The 18,308-nt window shown below is 29.6% G+C and overlaps 1 protein-coding gene across 1 annotated transcript; it reads right to left on the bottom strand.

Annotated features, from left to right (window-relative positions):
* Positions 1-5,393: 5,393 nt before the first annotated feature.
* Positions 5,394-16,623, bottom strand: LOC141525393 (uncharacterized). Its single transcript, XM_074239880.1, has 3 exons — positions 16,279-16,623; positions 6,879-7,462; positions 5,394-5,906 (listed from the first exon to the last, which is right to left on the bottom strand). Exons 1-3 carry the CDS (start codon positions 16,316-16,318, stop codon positions 5,553-5,555), a joined length of 978 nt encoding a protein of 325 aa, XP_074095981.1. The 5' UTR covers positions 16,319-16,623; the 3' UTR covers positions 5,394-5,552.
* Between the last annotated feature and the right edge of the window lie 1,685 nt (positions 16,624-18,308).

Here is an 18,308-nt window from a genome sequence, read left to right on the forward strand (position 1 = left end):
TTAGTCTATTTGAATCGATTGAATTCGGCCTTAGAGTCCTCTTGGTGGTCGCTTACCTCGCAGAAAACAGAAGAATCCTCTTTAGGAGGAGATTTAGCTATATGCTTTTGAAAAGCCATTGCCATCCAATCTCAACCGCTGCTGCTGCCTAGCTCTTACCGATTTATACTTTTTTCCTCTCTCTTTACTTATATACCGTTTGCCAAGTTGAATTATACTATTCCGTTTCTTTTGTTTATCTACTCTAAATCACCCTCTTATACGACATTGCGACATTGCGACATTGCGACTTGCGACTTGCGACTTGCGACGAGTCTATTCTTTTTTAATATACATATATATATATATATATATATATATATATATATATATATATATATATATATATATATATATATATATATATATATATATATATATATATATATATATATATATATATATATATATATATATATATATATATATATATATATATATATATATATATATATATATATATATATATATATATATATATATATATATATATATATATATATATATATATATATATATATATATATATATATATATATATATATATATATATATATATATATATATATATATATATATATATATATATATATATATATATATATATATATATATATATATATATATATATATATATATATATATATATATATATATATATATATATATATATATATATATATATATATATATATATATATATATATATATATATATATATATATATATATATATATATATATATATATATATATATATATATATATATATATATATATATATATATATATATATATATATATATATATATATATATATATATATATATATATATATATATATATATATATATATATATATATATATATATATATATATATATATATATATATATATATATATATATATATATATATATATATATATATATATATATATATATATAGAGGATGTCATTGACCGACAAAGTCAAAGCATCGATTTATAATGCCTACAGGGCTTGCATTCACCTTTTTTTTTTAGTTTTTATTTTCTCAAAATACAGACAGGATATTGAAAGTGCTTCAGGTGGGTATATTTGACGGACGGATATCCGAGGATACCTATACATATATTTTTCCCGAGGAAAAAACTTTTTAGATTTATTTACAACCGTTTGGGGGAATTCGACAATTACATTTTCCACCTACCTGTAATCGAAAATTTCATATTTTTTTTTATTGCCTTCCTTTCGGTTATTGTCAACTATTTTTACTTTTTTTAAACTACATTGCTCGAATAGTCATTTTTATTTTCATCCGGACACTGCAGTTTTTTCGGTAAGTCTTACTACAAAAGCATTCTTATTTTTTGACAAAAATTTAGAAAAATTGACTTTGTCAATTTTTGGAATTTTTTTTTTTTTTTTCCAAAAAAAAATTGCATTTGAAATTTTTTAAAATTATATAGGGTAAGTGTGGGTATTACTGCGATTTTTTCGGTAAGTCTTACTTCAAAAGCATTTTTATTAAATTTTTCAAACCTAACAATAATTTTTTTTTTTAAACCAACGTTTGACTCATTATTGACTCAAAAAAAAAAATCAAGAGTGCGATAAACTAATATTCTCTTTAAATAATAAACATTTAAAAAAAAAAAGTTCATATGGATGTATTACTGCGGGCATAAAAGGAGCTTGTCTCTATTACTGCGTGGCAATTACTGCGTGCCTATTACTAACGATCAAATTCAATTATAAACAACTTCGGGATCATATAAGAAATTAATAAAATACGTTTGAAAGATAATTATTTGTTTAATAAAATGACTGGATTAGAACGTACTCCTCAAGTAATTTCAATTCATATCAATTAATAATAATCACCGGAATAGTGATGTATAACATAACAACCAGAGTTTTTATAATAATTAAAAAAATGAGCTTTATCGAAGAAACACAAATCTTGATTTTAAAAAATCATTTTGAATTTTTTTAAATCAATCAGAAAAAATTTTGAATAAAATTACATTGACTTAATTTAATAAAAATTTCTTGGTTTTAAAGTTTTTCTGCTTAATTTAACACAACAAATTCTTTATTATAATGACCGCTTGTATTTTTTATCAACTTTGATTTATTTGTTTTATTTTTTATCAATTTCTGTTTATAATTTATTTTTAACTAAGAGCAATTTGAAGGCAACTTGAACTGTCAATTGACAGGCAATATTTTCTTTTTAATTTAGAATATTTGGATTATTTTACACCCTTAGTAATTGGTAGAAATTCATACAAATAAAGGTGCTTATATTACTGCGGATTATTGAAAACATTCCCAGTAATACAAGCATGTTCATTTTTTTTTGGTAGAAATTTACCCACACTTACCCTAAGTGTATCTTACAGGTTTAGTATTAAAATATTTCTAAACGTATTTTTTTCTAGTTACTAGAACTATGGATTAGTTTAAGTAACTATTGATAAATAATTACATGGAGTGTGTTTAAATAAATAAATATTTTTCTGTCGTGTTAAACAAAAAATAATTAGGTGACTAAAAGATTTTAACGGACAATGGCTCAGATAGCTTGACTGGAAGAGCCCTTGGTGCGCGACCAAAAGATCCGGGTTCGATTCCCGGTCCGGGCTGTAAGAATTATTTTTTTCTGTTTTCTGAGTTTAAGTTTATAAAGATTACTATTAACCCCATATTTAACTAAAAATAGTTTAAGTAACTATCATCTATTGGGGTTCAATATAATTTATTATTTTAGGTATAAGAACTTTTATTAAATAGTGGTGATGCTATTTAACTAGATTTTGCTAGTTCAGAGAACCAGATTTTTCTCTCAATGTAGCCTAAAAAAAAAAAATCAAGATTCCAACGATTAGTTACATTAAATCGTTAGTTTTCATATCACAAGTTTTAAATGATCAGCTGACAAATTTATAATTTAAAAAAATTCATAAAAACTCGGTGGAATTTTTTTTTAAAGGTAATTTGTTGAAAATAATCCTAAAATTTAGTTGGTGATTTTTAAAAGTAATTATAAGAAAATTATAAATGCAATTTTTAAAAATAATTGCATGAATAGAGCGCGAAGCGCTCTATTAGTGACTAAAAATCAAGATTCTAACAAATAGTGATGCTATTTAATTAAATTTTAAAAATGATACCTGTCAAAAAAAAAACACCTCTACTGAATAAACAATTGTCTAGCTCATTATTATTGTTTTGTTTAAGTGGTTTATATAATTTGTCATGTATAAGCAGTAGCAGAAGCAAAAGGAGTGAAAGCGGACGGTGGATGTTGGATGTTGGATGGTGACTGACTAAAATCCTCTCCATCTCCATTATAATAGAGTTGAGTTGAGTTGGTAGCTGGTTATAGGCATTCAAGTACGCGTATGTTAAATCCAGTACATTGTTGTGTGTGTTATATGTGTGTAATGTGTTCGAAGCGCACATATGTACGTACAAACTGCTAGAGGCATCTGTGGGTGCCGGGAAGTTGCCGAGTCAAGAGTAGAATTGTATGGGAGGCACGTTGTCGTGAGTTAAACACCTAGAGGCTACCAATTCTGTTCCTGGCAACCGGTTCTGCTGAATCCGGGTGGTTCTTCTGGTTCTTCTGGTTATTCTTCTGGTTATTCTGGTTATTCTGGTTCTCCTGGTTCTCCTGGTGCAGGACCACCGCCAAAAGGTAGCTCATACTGGAAAAGCACCCGTGTGCTTTTAAATTCTAAAACATCCAGGTATTCCAGAGCTTTTACACGTCAGTTAGAGCCACTACGGACAATACAATGGTACTCGTATATTTTATTCTAATACATACGCTGCTGACTGCTGCCTGCACCCTCGCTGTGAAAGATCCGGGGATAAAATATGTACGAGGCACTCATCACGGTACACAGCCCTGCATTCTAAGCATTTTTATTCTAACATTAAAATAAATATTAACCGTACTGCAGGCGGAGGGATGAAAAAGAAGAAAAAACTGCCCTTTTTGGTGATATTAAATGCCGTGTGTACTTACTTTTATCGCGTTTGCGTACGCTTTAATTCCAGTCACATATGCAAACTCACGTAATACCGAGACACCTATAACACCTATAACACCTGCGTGTCCAATATCAAAAATCATACTTTAATATTCTGTTTAAATTACAAAACAAATCTGGAGTAATTGCCTGCGACTAAAATTCAAATTCGAGTCATTAATTATTTTAAATCTTGCACCTAAAATAATACGATTTAATGTGACAAAATGTTGGAATCTTGATTTTTAGCCGCTAATATAAAGCTTCGCGCTCTATTCATGCAATTATTTTTAAAAATTGCATTTATAATTTTCTTACAATTACTTTTAAAAATCACCAACTAAATTTTAGGATTATTTTCAACAAATTACCTTTAAAAAAAAATTCCACCGAGTTTTTATGAATTTTTTTAAATTATAAATTTGTCAGCTGATCATTTAAAACTTGTGATATGAAAACTAACGATTTAATGTAACTAATCGTTGGAATCTTGATTTTTTTTTTTAGGCTACACTGAGAGAAAAATCTGGTTCTCTGAACTAGCAAAATCTCGTTAAATAGCATCACCACTATTTAATAAAAGTTCTTATACCTAAAATAATAAATTATATTGAACCCCAATAGATGATAGTTACTTAAACTATTTTTAGTTAAATATGGGCTTAATAGTAATTTTTATAAACTTAAACTCAGAAAATAGAAAAAAATAATTCTTACAGCCCGGACCGGGAATCGAACCCGGATCTTTTGGTTATGCACCAAGGGCTCTTCCAGTCAAGCTATCTGAGCCATCGTCCGTCGCAACCTTTCAGTCACCTAATTATTTTTTGTTTAACACGACAGAAAAATATTTATTTAAACACACTCCATGTAACTATTTATCAATAGTTACTTAAACTAATCCATAGTTCTAGTAACTACAAAAAAAAAAAAAAAAAAAAAAAAACTTTTTATGATCTTTAATTCCCACTTAATCAGCAATTAAACTCGTATCAAAGTTATTCTCATGTTAAAATGATCCTTTAATTTAGCGGATGAGCTACAAAAAGATAAATTTTTTCGGGGTTGGCTTCTGCTGTCGCGATTACACGTTTCAATTTCGGTAGTACGAGCTTCCAACCAAAGACTCCTCTTGTCTAAATCCCCGAAACCGTAAAAAAGTTTTACGGATATAGAATTCATACATTAAATTATATTTATCATTATTATTATTATTATTATTATTATTATTACTATTATGGGTGGGATTTTTTGCAGGGTTTAATATAAAGAATTACTTGAGCATTTAAATTAAACGAGAATGAAATTTAGGAATAAAAATTTACTGCAAAAAATAGAGAGAAAAAAAAAAGATTATTTAATTAAATTGAGCTATTTACAGTTTTTTGGTTTTTGTTTTTGTTTTTGTTTTTGTTTTTGTTGTTGTTGTTGTTGTTGTTGTTGTTATAATAATAATAATAATAATGATAATTATTTGTAGTGTAATCGGCTGACTAGAGAAGGCAGTTAGAATTGAAGAGGACGAGGAGGATGACGGTGTAGGATAAAAATAATTTATAGTGATGATGAGAATTGGTGTCTGCCCGGGAGGAAAATGGGGTTGGCGCTTCTTGGGCGAGTTTCTGGTTGCTGGCAGAAAGGTAAATGATCGCTTTGGTCTCGCGGGCCTTGGCACCTGGTATACCTGGCAGAATCGATCGGCAGACAAGATGGAGACTCCTCGCTGACGTAGCAGTAAAGTCCTGATCGCTAAGTGACATTGACAATCCGAGACGTGTTGTCGAGACTAGGCTACCCTCGACGCCGCTTCCCACACTCGGGAATTCTGTCGTCAATGATTTCTCCACCTGCAATAATGTTGAGAAAAGATAACGCATAAAAAAACCAAACTGCTAATGCAATCTGTCGAGAAGAAATAACTAAATAAAATTTTATTGCTTGTTACTGGATACGGAAATCTTTCGAAAATATTTAAATCGCTTTTCCGAACTTTCGATGTTAAGCGACGCATATTGCTAACTTTGGTATTATTGCTTATAATTTTTTCTTGTTGTTGTTGTTGTTGTTGGTATTAATTCAATTGATTTCTTTTTTCAGGAAGAAAATAGGATTGAGGGCTTAAAGAAGATTATTGCTGCAGTTTTGTGTGGATCTAGTTTTTGATGCAGGCAATTACAATGTAAGTTTATAATTTTCAAATTTAAATTTCCCGCTAAAAAAATTGAAGATTTTCAAAATTTAAATTTCCCGCTAAAAAAAAATTGAAAATTTTCAAACTTTAAATTTCCCGCTAAAAAAAATTGAAAATTTTCAAAAATCGTTAACTTCCCAAGAACTTACTCAAGAATTAGTATTTAAGTTTAGAAATTAAGTTTTTTTCTAGGAAGAAAATTTTAAATCCGATCAGATTAATTATATCTTCTCTTATAAGTTACATAATTTTATTCTACTGACTTAACTACTCAAGAATTAAATTTAAGTTTGAAAAGGAAGTATAGTTTTTTATTTTATAATTGAATTTAAGCAATAACTTTTCTTCTTGAAAGTGGAAAATTAAAAATTATTGTTTAAGGACTTTAAAAGTGGCTATAACTCCTAAAATATTGATTTTAGGAAAAAATTGTAGGAGAGGAAAATTGTAGCTTAGGAAATTTCCTATCAAAAATGTTTGTATACCATAGGTTTATCTTCAATATTTAAATGAATATTCAAGTTCAATAATTTTTTTCTAATTATTATTGATTTGAGTTGTAAAAAAAAAAAAGAAAAGGTTGGATAAAAAAAAAAAGAATAGAAATGTAATTAAAAGGATCAATCACCTCTTGGCCGTTGACAAGAAAAGACAATTGAGCTGTGGGATAACTGGGAGCAGAAATACACTGGGCGTCGAGAGTTTCCCCGATATCATAGTGTTCTCTGAGATTTTCGATGACTGGATCTCTTTGTGGGAGTATACCGACGTTAATAACCGCCTCATCGTAGACAATATCAAACTTGGGACTTTCGCCTGACACTTGGCAACCATAAGATCCGGTTACATTTATCCACTTGTCACCCAAGTGTTGTCGTATGACAACACGTTTGTCGTTGCTTTCACTCAACTCAACTTGCACCACCCCATCGTGTACATTAAATGCCGCCGCGGCGGGTGAATCCACAACCCTGCTGCTCAACAACGACTGCTTTTGCTTGTACTGGTTATGCTCTGAGTTTTGCTGTTGCTGTTGTAATTTTCCTGGCATTGCGCTCGGCATATACCTAAAAAACTCATTACCATCTTTCAACCAAGTAACTGAATACAATTGCTCGCCACCGAGATTGTAGTTACACTCCAGTATTACTTTTTCTTCACGAGGATCCACTATTGCTGGTACTTTTACCTCTGCGAATTTACTGCATTCACCTGCCAAATTTACAAACATACTATTTATGCATTTTATTCATTTTATCCAATTTTTTTAATTTTTATTTATTTTTATTTATTTTTATTCATTTTTATTCATTTTTATTCATTTACTCTCACTTTTATTTTACCTTAAGCTTACTTTATTTTTATTTTTTTTTTATGCTATTTGAGTTATCGCTTTAATTACTGACTCGTTCCCAAATCTTCCTATATTTTATAATTATATAATTAAACAATATTTATGACCTTCAAATGAGAATTTATTATGCTTCAACTTTGATTTATTATCATAAATTAATATTACAATTAAATTATCAAAAATACTCGAAAAAAAATGGAATTAAAAATAAAAGTGGCCATAACTCCTAAAATATTGAGTTTAGGAAAAAATTGTAAGAAACCAAAATTGTAGCTTAGGAAATTTCCTATCAATAATGTTTATATACTATAGTTCTATTTTGAATATTTTAGGAGATACAATCACTTAAATACTCTTTACAAAGTCCAAATTGAATGATAGGAATTTAGGAACTATAAAAATGGTTATAACTCCTAAAATATTGACTTTAGGAGTAAAATTCAAAATTGTAGCTTAGGAAATTTCCTATTAAAAAATTATTAATACATCTTTAATATTAAAAAATATTTTAATCTTTAAAAAACTGCAACTTTTCCTTGCCAATCGAGAGAATAATCAATGAAATAAATAAACAGGGTAATCTTTTAGTTACAATTTAATACGTGACCTGTTGCTTAACTTGGTGGCTTAAACGCTTAACTCTTTACTGTATATATACATTTGAACTATAAAATACTCCGGGATTAGTATAATAATGTATAGGGATGCAACCTCGCGAATTCAATGCCGTTTAATTCGAGATCAATTATCCGGGTGATTATTTTTCGGTGTAGTAACAAACAAAGTTGCTAGCAATTTAAATCGAAATATTTTTCCCATTTGGGTGACATAAACACCCATAACTTAGCACACCCTAATTCGAACAAATATCTCAGATTAAATCTAGAGGACATTACTGTCTACTAAACTAGAGCAAAAGAAAGTTCCATAATTTTTTTTATGGATTACGATAATATTTTACCGACAAGAATTCAAATGGCTGTCAGTTAAACCTATAAGACTTTATTTTCTAGCTAGATATTTTTGTAAATAGTTGTCTATTGTACGTTTTTCATTCTAATCAAAGAATCATTGGAAATAAAGCGTAGGGATTGTAGGATTTTTAAAGTTCAAAGATTAGTAAATAAGTATACAGTAAATATGCGTTACATTTACTGAATGCTGTTAATATTCCGTAATAGTCCGTAATTTTGCTATTGTATTGCCGTAAATATTCTGAATTTATTTCGTTGTTTTTTCAGTAATAATTCCACAAAATCTGGCTAAAATAACTCAAGTACGATATAAACATACATTTATATCGTATAAATACTGAATCTGCGGCATTAACAAAACCGCAGCCCTATAAAAAGAATTCATATGGGAAACCAGCCTGGATTCTCAGATAGATTCCGACATCCCGTTGTCGGATAGATTCCCATATGCTTTCCTATATAGGAATCCAGAGTAGGATCCTACATAGATTCCCATATTAATCAGGCGAAAAAAAATGTATTTAAAAAATTAAAAATAATTATCAAGTAATTGCTATTAATTAATTATTAATTGAAATAAATTGTGAAAAATGGAGTTTGTTATTTTATCTAATGAAAAAACTGCTCGCGTCTGATGGACTCGAACCCGGTACCGCATGGTTGACAGTCTTCTACGCTACTCACTGGCCTAAGTCACTTTCTTACAAGGTTTGTGTTTATTCCGCTTATTTAAATTCATTGTAGAAGTCCATACTTCCGATGTGGATTTCCCATACAGGAATCCATGAACCCACAGGTTCCTATGTGGATTCCTATAGAAATTCATATTTTCTATGTGGATTTTCGATATAGGAATCCATGAGTTCACAGGTTTCTGTGTGGATTCCGATAGGAATCGTTCCTACGAATTTTGCTATTGTATTTTTTTCAGTAATAATTCCATAAAATCTGGCTAAAATAACTGAAATACCGTAAACATCCAGCATTTATATCGAATCTTTGGAACATTAAAAAAACCGTGAGGACTGTTAACATCTTTCTGGTCTTTGGGTATCGATTATTAAAAAAATCTATTAATATTCATAAACCAAACACCAAACACGCCAGCGGGAGTACGGTAATTTTAAATAATGGCCTGGGCGTAGTTGAGTTTATTAATTTTTAAAATTGAAATTAATTACGAAAAAGCATTCCATACATTTTTTATAGATTCCGTTGTTTAAGTTGTGCTAGTGTTTGCTGTATTGATTGAAAAAAAATTTTAATATTCGCACTGAGGTTTAAAAGGGCGTAGCCCATAAGTCTAATTTTTTTATTCCGAGTACGTGTTTTCATTTGTTGTACCTTTTGTTTCACGGTAATTAGTTTTCTATAAATATCTCTGTTTCAATTTAAAGTTTTATAATTCTGTTAATGGATATATTAAACCGAAACAAAATTTTCATTATGAGTTATATTATCAAAACGAGTAATTTTAATGCCGAAAAATAAAAAAAAAAAAACAACAAGGGCTTTTTTATATTAAATGACCTGACATGTTGGAAAATATAAAGAGCTGTTTAATTTGGGCGGTTTAATTAGCCAGATCGTCAATATAAACGCAAACGACTATGGCGACTAACCACTTGACTTCAAGATGACCCACCCACATCTTATATATCAAGACAATTTAATGGTTTTAATCCAACTTGACACAAGTTCTCATTCATTGCTACATTACTATATTATAGACTTATAAAACTCCAGGAGAAATTAAACTTAATTATTTATATCACACATTATATATATCAAATTTTTAATTAATAATAATAATAATTTCTGACGTTAAAGTTCATTTTTATAGTAATTAGATATGAAAGTCTCTTAAGCTTCTATATCTCCTAAAATATTGAATTTAGCCCCTCAAAGTAGGAGTGTTTTGGATAGAAAATTTTCTAAGCTACAATTTTTGTTTCTTTAAATTTTTTCCTAAAATCAATATTTTAGGAGTTATTATCCTTTATAGTTCCTGAAGAATTTTTTTTATCTGTCAACCTAAATTATTTTACCATTACCGGAATTATTAGTGAAAATATAAAGAAATAAACTAAAAAGTTTGTGAAATTAATTAATGGTAAAAATAATTAAGTTAAAACACTTGATAAATAATCGAGAAAGTTTGTCGAGTATTAAAAGTTAATTAAAAGTTTACTATTTAATCCTTTGATTATTTGTCGTAGAATATTCGTCAATAAAAACGAAAAAAAAAAAATAAATAAATAAAAACAACGCACACAAGCATAACATGAAATTAAACAAGTCGATATTAAAAAGAATTAAAAGGGTTGAGGATGTAGACTGTAGACGAGCGACTAATTGGTCGTCGTGTACGCAATTAACTGATCCGAAGAGAGGCATATGGTTAATACGCTCTAATGTACGTTCTGTTGTAATAATCTTATATTAAATATAATATTATGTAGAGAAGTATATATAAGAACTTAAATGCGGTCCCCTATATTTATATAATTAAGCAATATAAATGTATATATGGAAGCAGAAGAAGAAGAAGAAGAAGAAGAAGAAGAAATGAAGGGAATGAGATAAAAAGTAGGAACTAGTTGGAGGTTCTGAGGTTGAATTTATAGTTATTAGACGAGTATCGTATGTATCGTATGTAGATGAGAGATATAAATGTAAGAAAGTTTGGCTGAGTTTAAACGCGTCTAGTGATGCCAAACTAGTATGTTAGTATATTGTAAGTCGACGCCAATCACCGCATATTATACTCAATGGATATGGCCAGGCGCATACCGCACCGGACTGCCAATAGTAATTGTTACGCTCCTCTAAACTCGAACACTTGATTTAATAATTCAACGGTAAAACACCTAAGCAAAGCTTGTTAATGAAGCTACATCATTAATACCACTCGCTTGTTAATTTATCAATTTATCAGTTTGTCCATTAGAAGATCTAATGAAAATTTTATTGCGACGATTAAAGGCGAAATTTAAATTTAAAAAAGAGCCGATCAATTTATTAGGAAAGTGTGGATTCCTATCGGAATCCACACAGAAACCTGTGAACTCATGGATTCCTATATGGGAAATCCACATCGGAAATATGGACTCCTACAGTGAATTTATATAAGCGGAATAAACACAGACCTTGTAAGAACGTGACTTAGGCCAGTGAGTAGCGTAGAAGACTGTCAACCATGTGGTACCGGGTTCGAGTCCATCAGACGCGAGCAGTTTTTTCATTAGATAAAATAACAAACTCCCTTTTTCACAATTTATTTCAATTAATAATTAATTAATAGCAATTGCTTGATAATTATTTTTCATTTTTTAAATAAATTTTTTTTTCGCCTGATTAATATGGAAATCTATGTAGGATCCTACCCTGGATTCCTATATAGGAAAGCATATAGGAATCTATCCGAAAACGGGATGTCGGAATCTATCTGAGAATCCAGGCTGGTTTCCCATATGAATTCTTTTGATAGGGCTGCGGTTTTGTTAATGCCGCAGATTCAGTATTTATACGATATAAATGTATGTTTATATCGTACTTGAGTTATTTTAGCCAGATTTTGTGGAATTATTACTGAAAAAATGACGAAATAAATTCAGAATATTTACGGCAATACAATAGCAAAATTACGGACTATAAAATAAAGTCTTGTCGATTTGATTAGCAGCCTTTGAAACAAAGAGATTTTTTACCTTTTACCGGCGAATTAGCAATTAGAAGTGTTAGTACAAATTAATCAGACAATTCAATCTTATCTAGCAGTTAGCTGAAGAAGCCAATGCACGGGAAGAACCAACTGGACAGGAATAAGGAATGCTTATAACGTATTCCTGTGGCGAGCTTCTCACCACGATCCCCATTTCGGCTCTTACACCGCTATCCTGGATAATTGCTCTCCAATTTCCTGCGATTGCTTACTATTGCTAACACATACCCGTGCAAGCTCACTAATAATCAAATACTTTACTTTTGTACACACTTTACTACTTTAATGCTTTTGTTATTTTATTCTACCCTAATTCAAGCTTACAGAGCTAATTTATAATCAGCGGGCCAAGACCTCATTATTTTTGGTTACCCAAGCCTTATTGTTAATTACTTTTACCGTATTTATGTTATTTATTGCGACATTTACAATTCCTTTTTTTGTTTTTTAAGTTTTGATCTGTCAGTTTTTAATTATGCTTTACGGAATAAATTACTCAAGACTTTAAGTTTAGTTTTTTTTTTAATAACTTTTTTAGGAACTTTGAAAGTGGCTGTAACTCCTAAAATATTGAGTTTAGGAGAAATCCATAAGAATCCAAAATTGTAGCTTAGGAAATTTCCTATCAAAAATATTTTTGTACTATGGGTCTATCTTCAATATTTTAGGAGATATAGGACCTTTAGGAGCAAATAGGAATTGGAAAATTTTGAAGTTATTGTTTAGGGACTTTAAAAGTGGCTATAACTCCTAAAATATTGATTTTAAGAAAAAATCATAAGAATCAAAAATTGTAGCTTAGAAAATTTCCTACAAAAAATGTTACTATCTTATAGGTCTATCTCCTATATTTTAGGAGATATAGGAATTACTCAAGAATTAGTATTAAAGTTAAAAAATAAATAATATATTAATAAATTTCAATTAGCCCTCAGATGAAAATTTATATGTCACATTACTCGACGGTTCACTCGTCAAAAAACAAAACTGCTTTGTAAGATATTCCTCCGAGAACTAAAATATATTTCTGAAGGGTGCAGGTATATATTATGTTTTATTATTATTTCATGTTTCAATGCCAGTGTATTTAAAATATATTACGATCGTTGAGTTGAATAAGTAGAGTATTTTTGTGTGCCAATTGTATTTAAGACATTAATGGTCCTTGTAAAAATTGTACAGCCCATAAATTCCGGCAGTAAAAAACTTAGAATCGAAAATTCAATTTATTTATTTTAAAAATTAAAACTCATGGTGGCTTTTTTAGATCAAGGACCCCGTAAATTAAACGCGGCAATTGGAGTTAATTGAAGTAATTTAGTAAACATACATTCACTTTAATTTAAATATTTTTATAATTCCGAGTTATTAAACTTTTTCGCGTATTGAAAAAAATCGTTTAAATAAGACTCAAGATCTCTTATACTAGATTTTCAGTAAAGTTTAAAAAAAAAAAAAAAAAAAAAAAACCAGAAATTAATTGAAAGCATTCAGTCAAAGCTTTCAAACGGAATAGGCGGGTCTCTATAATTTTTATGATTTAATTTGCGGAAATTATATAACTAAGAAAAAAATATTTTTTTTTTCTTCACGGCACTTTTATATATTTGTCATATAATTAAAAAAATTAAAATTTCAATGCATGCATAGAAGGAAGAAAATTCCGACACAGATCGTTTTTTTTTAAGCTCTGACTGTATTTCCCCACGATTTTTCCAAAAAATCAATATTTTTGGAACTATCGTCTCTTTTATAGTAACTAGATCATAATTATTCTTTTTTTTATCGTTTAGTTACTCCTAAAGTTCCTATATCTCCTAAAATATTGAAGATAGACCTATACAATGAATACGTTTTTAATAGGAAATTTCCTAAGCTACAATTTTGGATTCTTATGATTTTTTCCTAAAATCAATATTTTAGGAGTTATGGCAATTTTTCCATAGCTAATGAAACTCTAATTTTTATTCTCAAGTTTACTGAAAAACTGGCTATAACTCCTAACATATTGAGTTTAGGAGAAAATCTTAGGAGACTAAATTTGTAGCTTAGGATTGTATAATTACAAAAAAATATAATTTTTTGTCATATAATTAAAAAATACAAAGTTATACTCGAAAGCGCGTTAAAAAAATTTTATAAAACACTTACTGAAATATATTACAAAGGATTAAAATAATCAGAGAAGTAAACTGTATATAAAAATAAAATGTATGCATATAAGGAAGAAAGAATTAAATAGAAGCGAAATAGAGGGTGGCGGGTGGAGGGTAAAAAAGAGACGAGAGCCACTTGAAGTCGAGAGTTTGAGCAAGAGAGAGTAAGAAATAAAACCCGTGAGTGTACTGGGAAGAAAGATAAAATATAAAAAGATAATGAGGGGAAGAATAATAGAAACATACGTATATATAATGGTAATAATAATTAACAATAAAAATCAGTAATTGAGGTACGTTAAATAGGAGTTATTGTTTACTTAACAAAAAGGGCAGACGTATTCATGTTGCCTTTTTTTATCGCGATTATTTTTCCCATTGGTTAGCAGATACGTGGCGGTGTGTATGTAAATATATGGAGCTTTCTTCCTTGATTCCGCTTCGGGGTAGCCTAGACGTGACTTGCCAGCAGTTGATTTTGATTCAGATGCAGCGTGCACCGGTTGTGCCACGGTAACATGACTATGAATGGAAAAACAATAGACATACATTGACGCGCATATATAACTACCACCTACCACCGGTTGTGCTCTGGTTCCGCTATTAAAATAACTTTATGGTACGCTTCCGTTCTTTTAATCGCCGATAAATATCTCGCTGAGATATCTTACCGGGTTTCCTATTTATTTCATTAACCTAAGGCTAATTACCGGGATTGCGATTTTTAAAGCGGTGTAATTCGTTAATCGTGGGGTTTAGAGGGATTTTGTAAGAGACGAAAATTGTAGCTTAAGAAATTTCCTATCAAAAACGTTTTTATACTATCGGTCTATTTTTAATATTTTAGGAGATATAGTGAGTTTAAGAAATTTGGCGGGAAAAATACTAGGACTTGGAAAAGTGGCTACAACTCCTAAACTATTGATTTTAGGAAAAATTTACAAGAGTCCAAAATTCTAGCTTATTAAATTTCCTACAAAAAAACCTCTATACACTATAGGTCTATCTTCAATATTTTAGGAGATATAGGAACTTTATGAGTAAATAGGAAGTGGAAAATTTTAAAATTATTTTTTAGGGACTTTAAAAGTGGCTGTAACTCCTAAAATATCAATTTTAGGAAAAAATTATAAGAATAAAAAATTGTAGCTTGATAAATTTCCTACAAAAAACGTTACTATCTTATAGGTCTATCTCCAATATTTTCCGAGAAATACCAACTTAGTTCCTAAAATAAAATTCCTATTAAAATATCAATTTAAAAAATTCAGAAAACCTTAAATTTGTAGCTTATCAATTTCCCTTTCCATCTAACTTCTGTTTTAAAGATCAAGCTACTCAAAACAGCGTTAAAAAAAAAAAGCGTCGAAGCCAGCCGTACATAGTCATACATTTTCCTGAGCGAAGTATGTAACAATTGAAAAACAAATCACGTGTCGCGAATTCCCTTTTGAACCCTTCGGCAAACGCCCGTAGAAATATTTCAAAAATAATCCTCATCCATCAAAAAAAAAAAAAAAAAAAAAAAAAAAAAAAAAAAAAGTCTTAGCATATCAGTGAGAATATTTCATTGTATATTTTCAGTTTTAAAATCTAGTATTTTTTTAAATCCCAAAGCAGATAGCTACTTAAGCATTCTCACTATATACAAGCCTCTTTCCGTCCGTATATAAATATATAAATATATATATATATATATATATATATATATCTAAAGTTAGTCTCTTGCGCGCTTTTGCACTCATTTGGGAACTCGTTAAGGGGGATAATCTTTTGACTGACCCTCTGTATTTATTTTTCCAAAAAAAAAATAATCTTACCTGCCGCTAAAAATCCTAGAATGCTTGTAATAAGCAGCATGATCACAAAAATAAAAAAAAATGATTACAAAAAATCCATAATTAATTAAAAAAATTTTTTAAAGCATAAAAATAAATTTTAAAAATAAAAAAATTCCCCGCTGAATTGGAACAGCGTTAACAATTCACAGTTTACACACTCGCGAACAATAATTGCACTTGTTGATTGAGGAATAAATATTAAATGAAGGCAATCAATGCTCGTAAATTTTATCGCGAGAAAAAACTTTAAAAATCGGTTGTAAAAAGCGAATTTATTAAATTAAAACTCCCGCAAGCTCTGATCCGGTTGACGCCTCAAGTTTGAATGTTGGAACAGTGTCGTTGCGTGCGAGTCTCTAGTTCCGCGCACGCGCAGAAGGACAGTTGTCGCGAGTACTGTACCACAAACACGCCACACACTTATTCGACTTAACAATCGCTCTATTATTCGCGGGGCCTTTGTTCTTGTGGATTGCTAATAAATTTACGCCAAATTTATAATTTTTATCGGGTTTAATTTTAAAAAGGAGCGGGGGAAGGGGGAGATGGAGCGAATTGGAGAAGTGGGGAGAGGAGAGACGCGATGGATATTAAGGAAGGGATTGTAAGGGCGTGTATATAAGGGAGTTGGTAAATTATAAGATGAGACTGCGCACGTGATTGACAAAGTTGGCTCAACACATCAACTACGCTGCTTAGTTCCATAGTTGTATGTTATTTACTGCTAAAGAGAAGGGTGAGGAGATGAAACCAAGATCAAGACATTCAATGTGTATAACCCCGGGGAAACTTAATTATTTTTCTTATACATAAACCATAGATTGTTTTTATTTAATGGTCTCATTTACCAACCTTGTTTTTTAACTTTTTTACTTTTTTTTACTTTTTTACTTTACTTATTACTCCACTCTCTTTTTTTTTTCCAGCTTTTTATTCATGTAATTACCGAGGGATTTTCTATTTTGGCAATCTGGGGACATGTCAACTTGCAAGCGACTTTTAAACAAGCTTTAAGAATTTTTTTGGCAACATTTTGAGGCTTAATAAAGAAAATTAGGAGTTTTTTTTGTTTTTTAAATATATCTCCGAAAATATTGAAGATAGACCTATAGTATACAAATATTTTTCATAGGAAATTTCCTAAGCTACAATTTTGTATTCTTCTAATTTTTTCCTAAAATCAATATTTTAGGAGTTACAGCCACTTTTAAAGTTCCTAAACAATAATTTTCAATTTTCCTTTTTCTAATTACTTCTAAAGTTCCTATATATCCTAAAATATTGAAGATAGACCTAAAAAGTAGGAGTGTTTTAGATAGGAAATTTCCTAAGCTACAATTTTGGATCCCTATGAATTTCTCCTAAAATCAATATTTTAAGAGTTACAGCCACTTTTAAAGCTCCTAATCAATAATTTTCAATTTTACTTTTTCTAATTACTCCTAAAGTTCCTATATCTCCTGAAATATTAAATTTAGCCCCTCAAAGTAGGAGTGTTTTGGATAGGAAATTTCCTAAGCTACAATTTTGGATCCCTATGAATTTCTCCTAAAATCAATATTTTAAGAGTTACAGTCACTTTTAAAGTCCCTAAACAGTAACTTTAAAATTTTCCAATTCCTAATCACTCCTAAAATTCCTATATCTCCTAAATTATTAAAAAATAACTCTATAGTATAAAAACCTTTTTCATAGGAAATTTCCTAAGCTACAATTTTAGTCTCTTATCAATTTTTCGTAAAACCAACGGTTAAAGAGTTACAGGCATTTGAACAATAATACATGAAATAAATTTTCTCGGATGAGTTGAAATAGTTTCTTATTGTTAATCTATAAATAAATACATAAAGATATGTAGGGTTGCCTCAGAAAGGTAACATATAAATTTTTTCAAGTTTATTTGTCGAGATAAAAGTTCTTTGTGGTTGCGTGTGTATGTGCGTCTAATATATCACCGATTGTTTTCGCGGGCGTTCAAGCTACAGAGATAAGAGGATGCCACCCGGAAT

This window comes from Cotesia typhae, unplaced genomic scaffold (genome assembly GCF_013202065.1).
Source record: "Cotesia typhae breed Kobodo isofemale line unplaced genomic scaffold, CoteBio_Ctyphae contig_26, whole genome shotgun sequence".
NCBI classification, from domain to species: domain Eukaryota; kingdom Metazoa; phylum Arthropoda; class Insecta; order Hymenoptera; family Braconidae; genus Cotesia; species Cotesia typhae.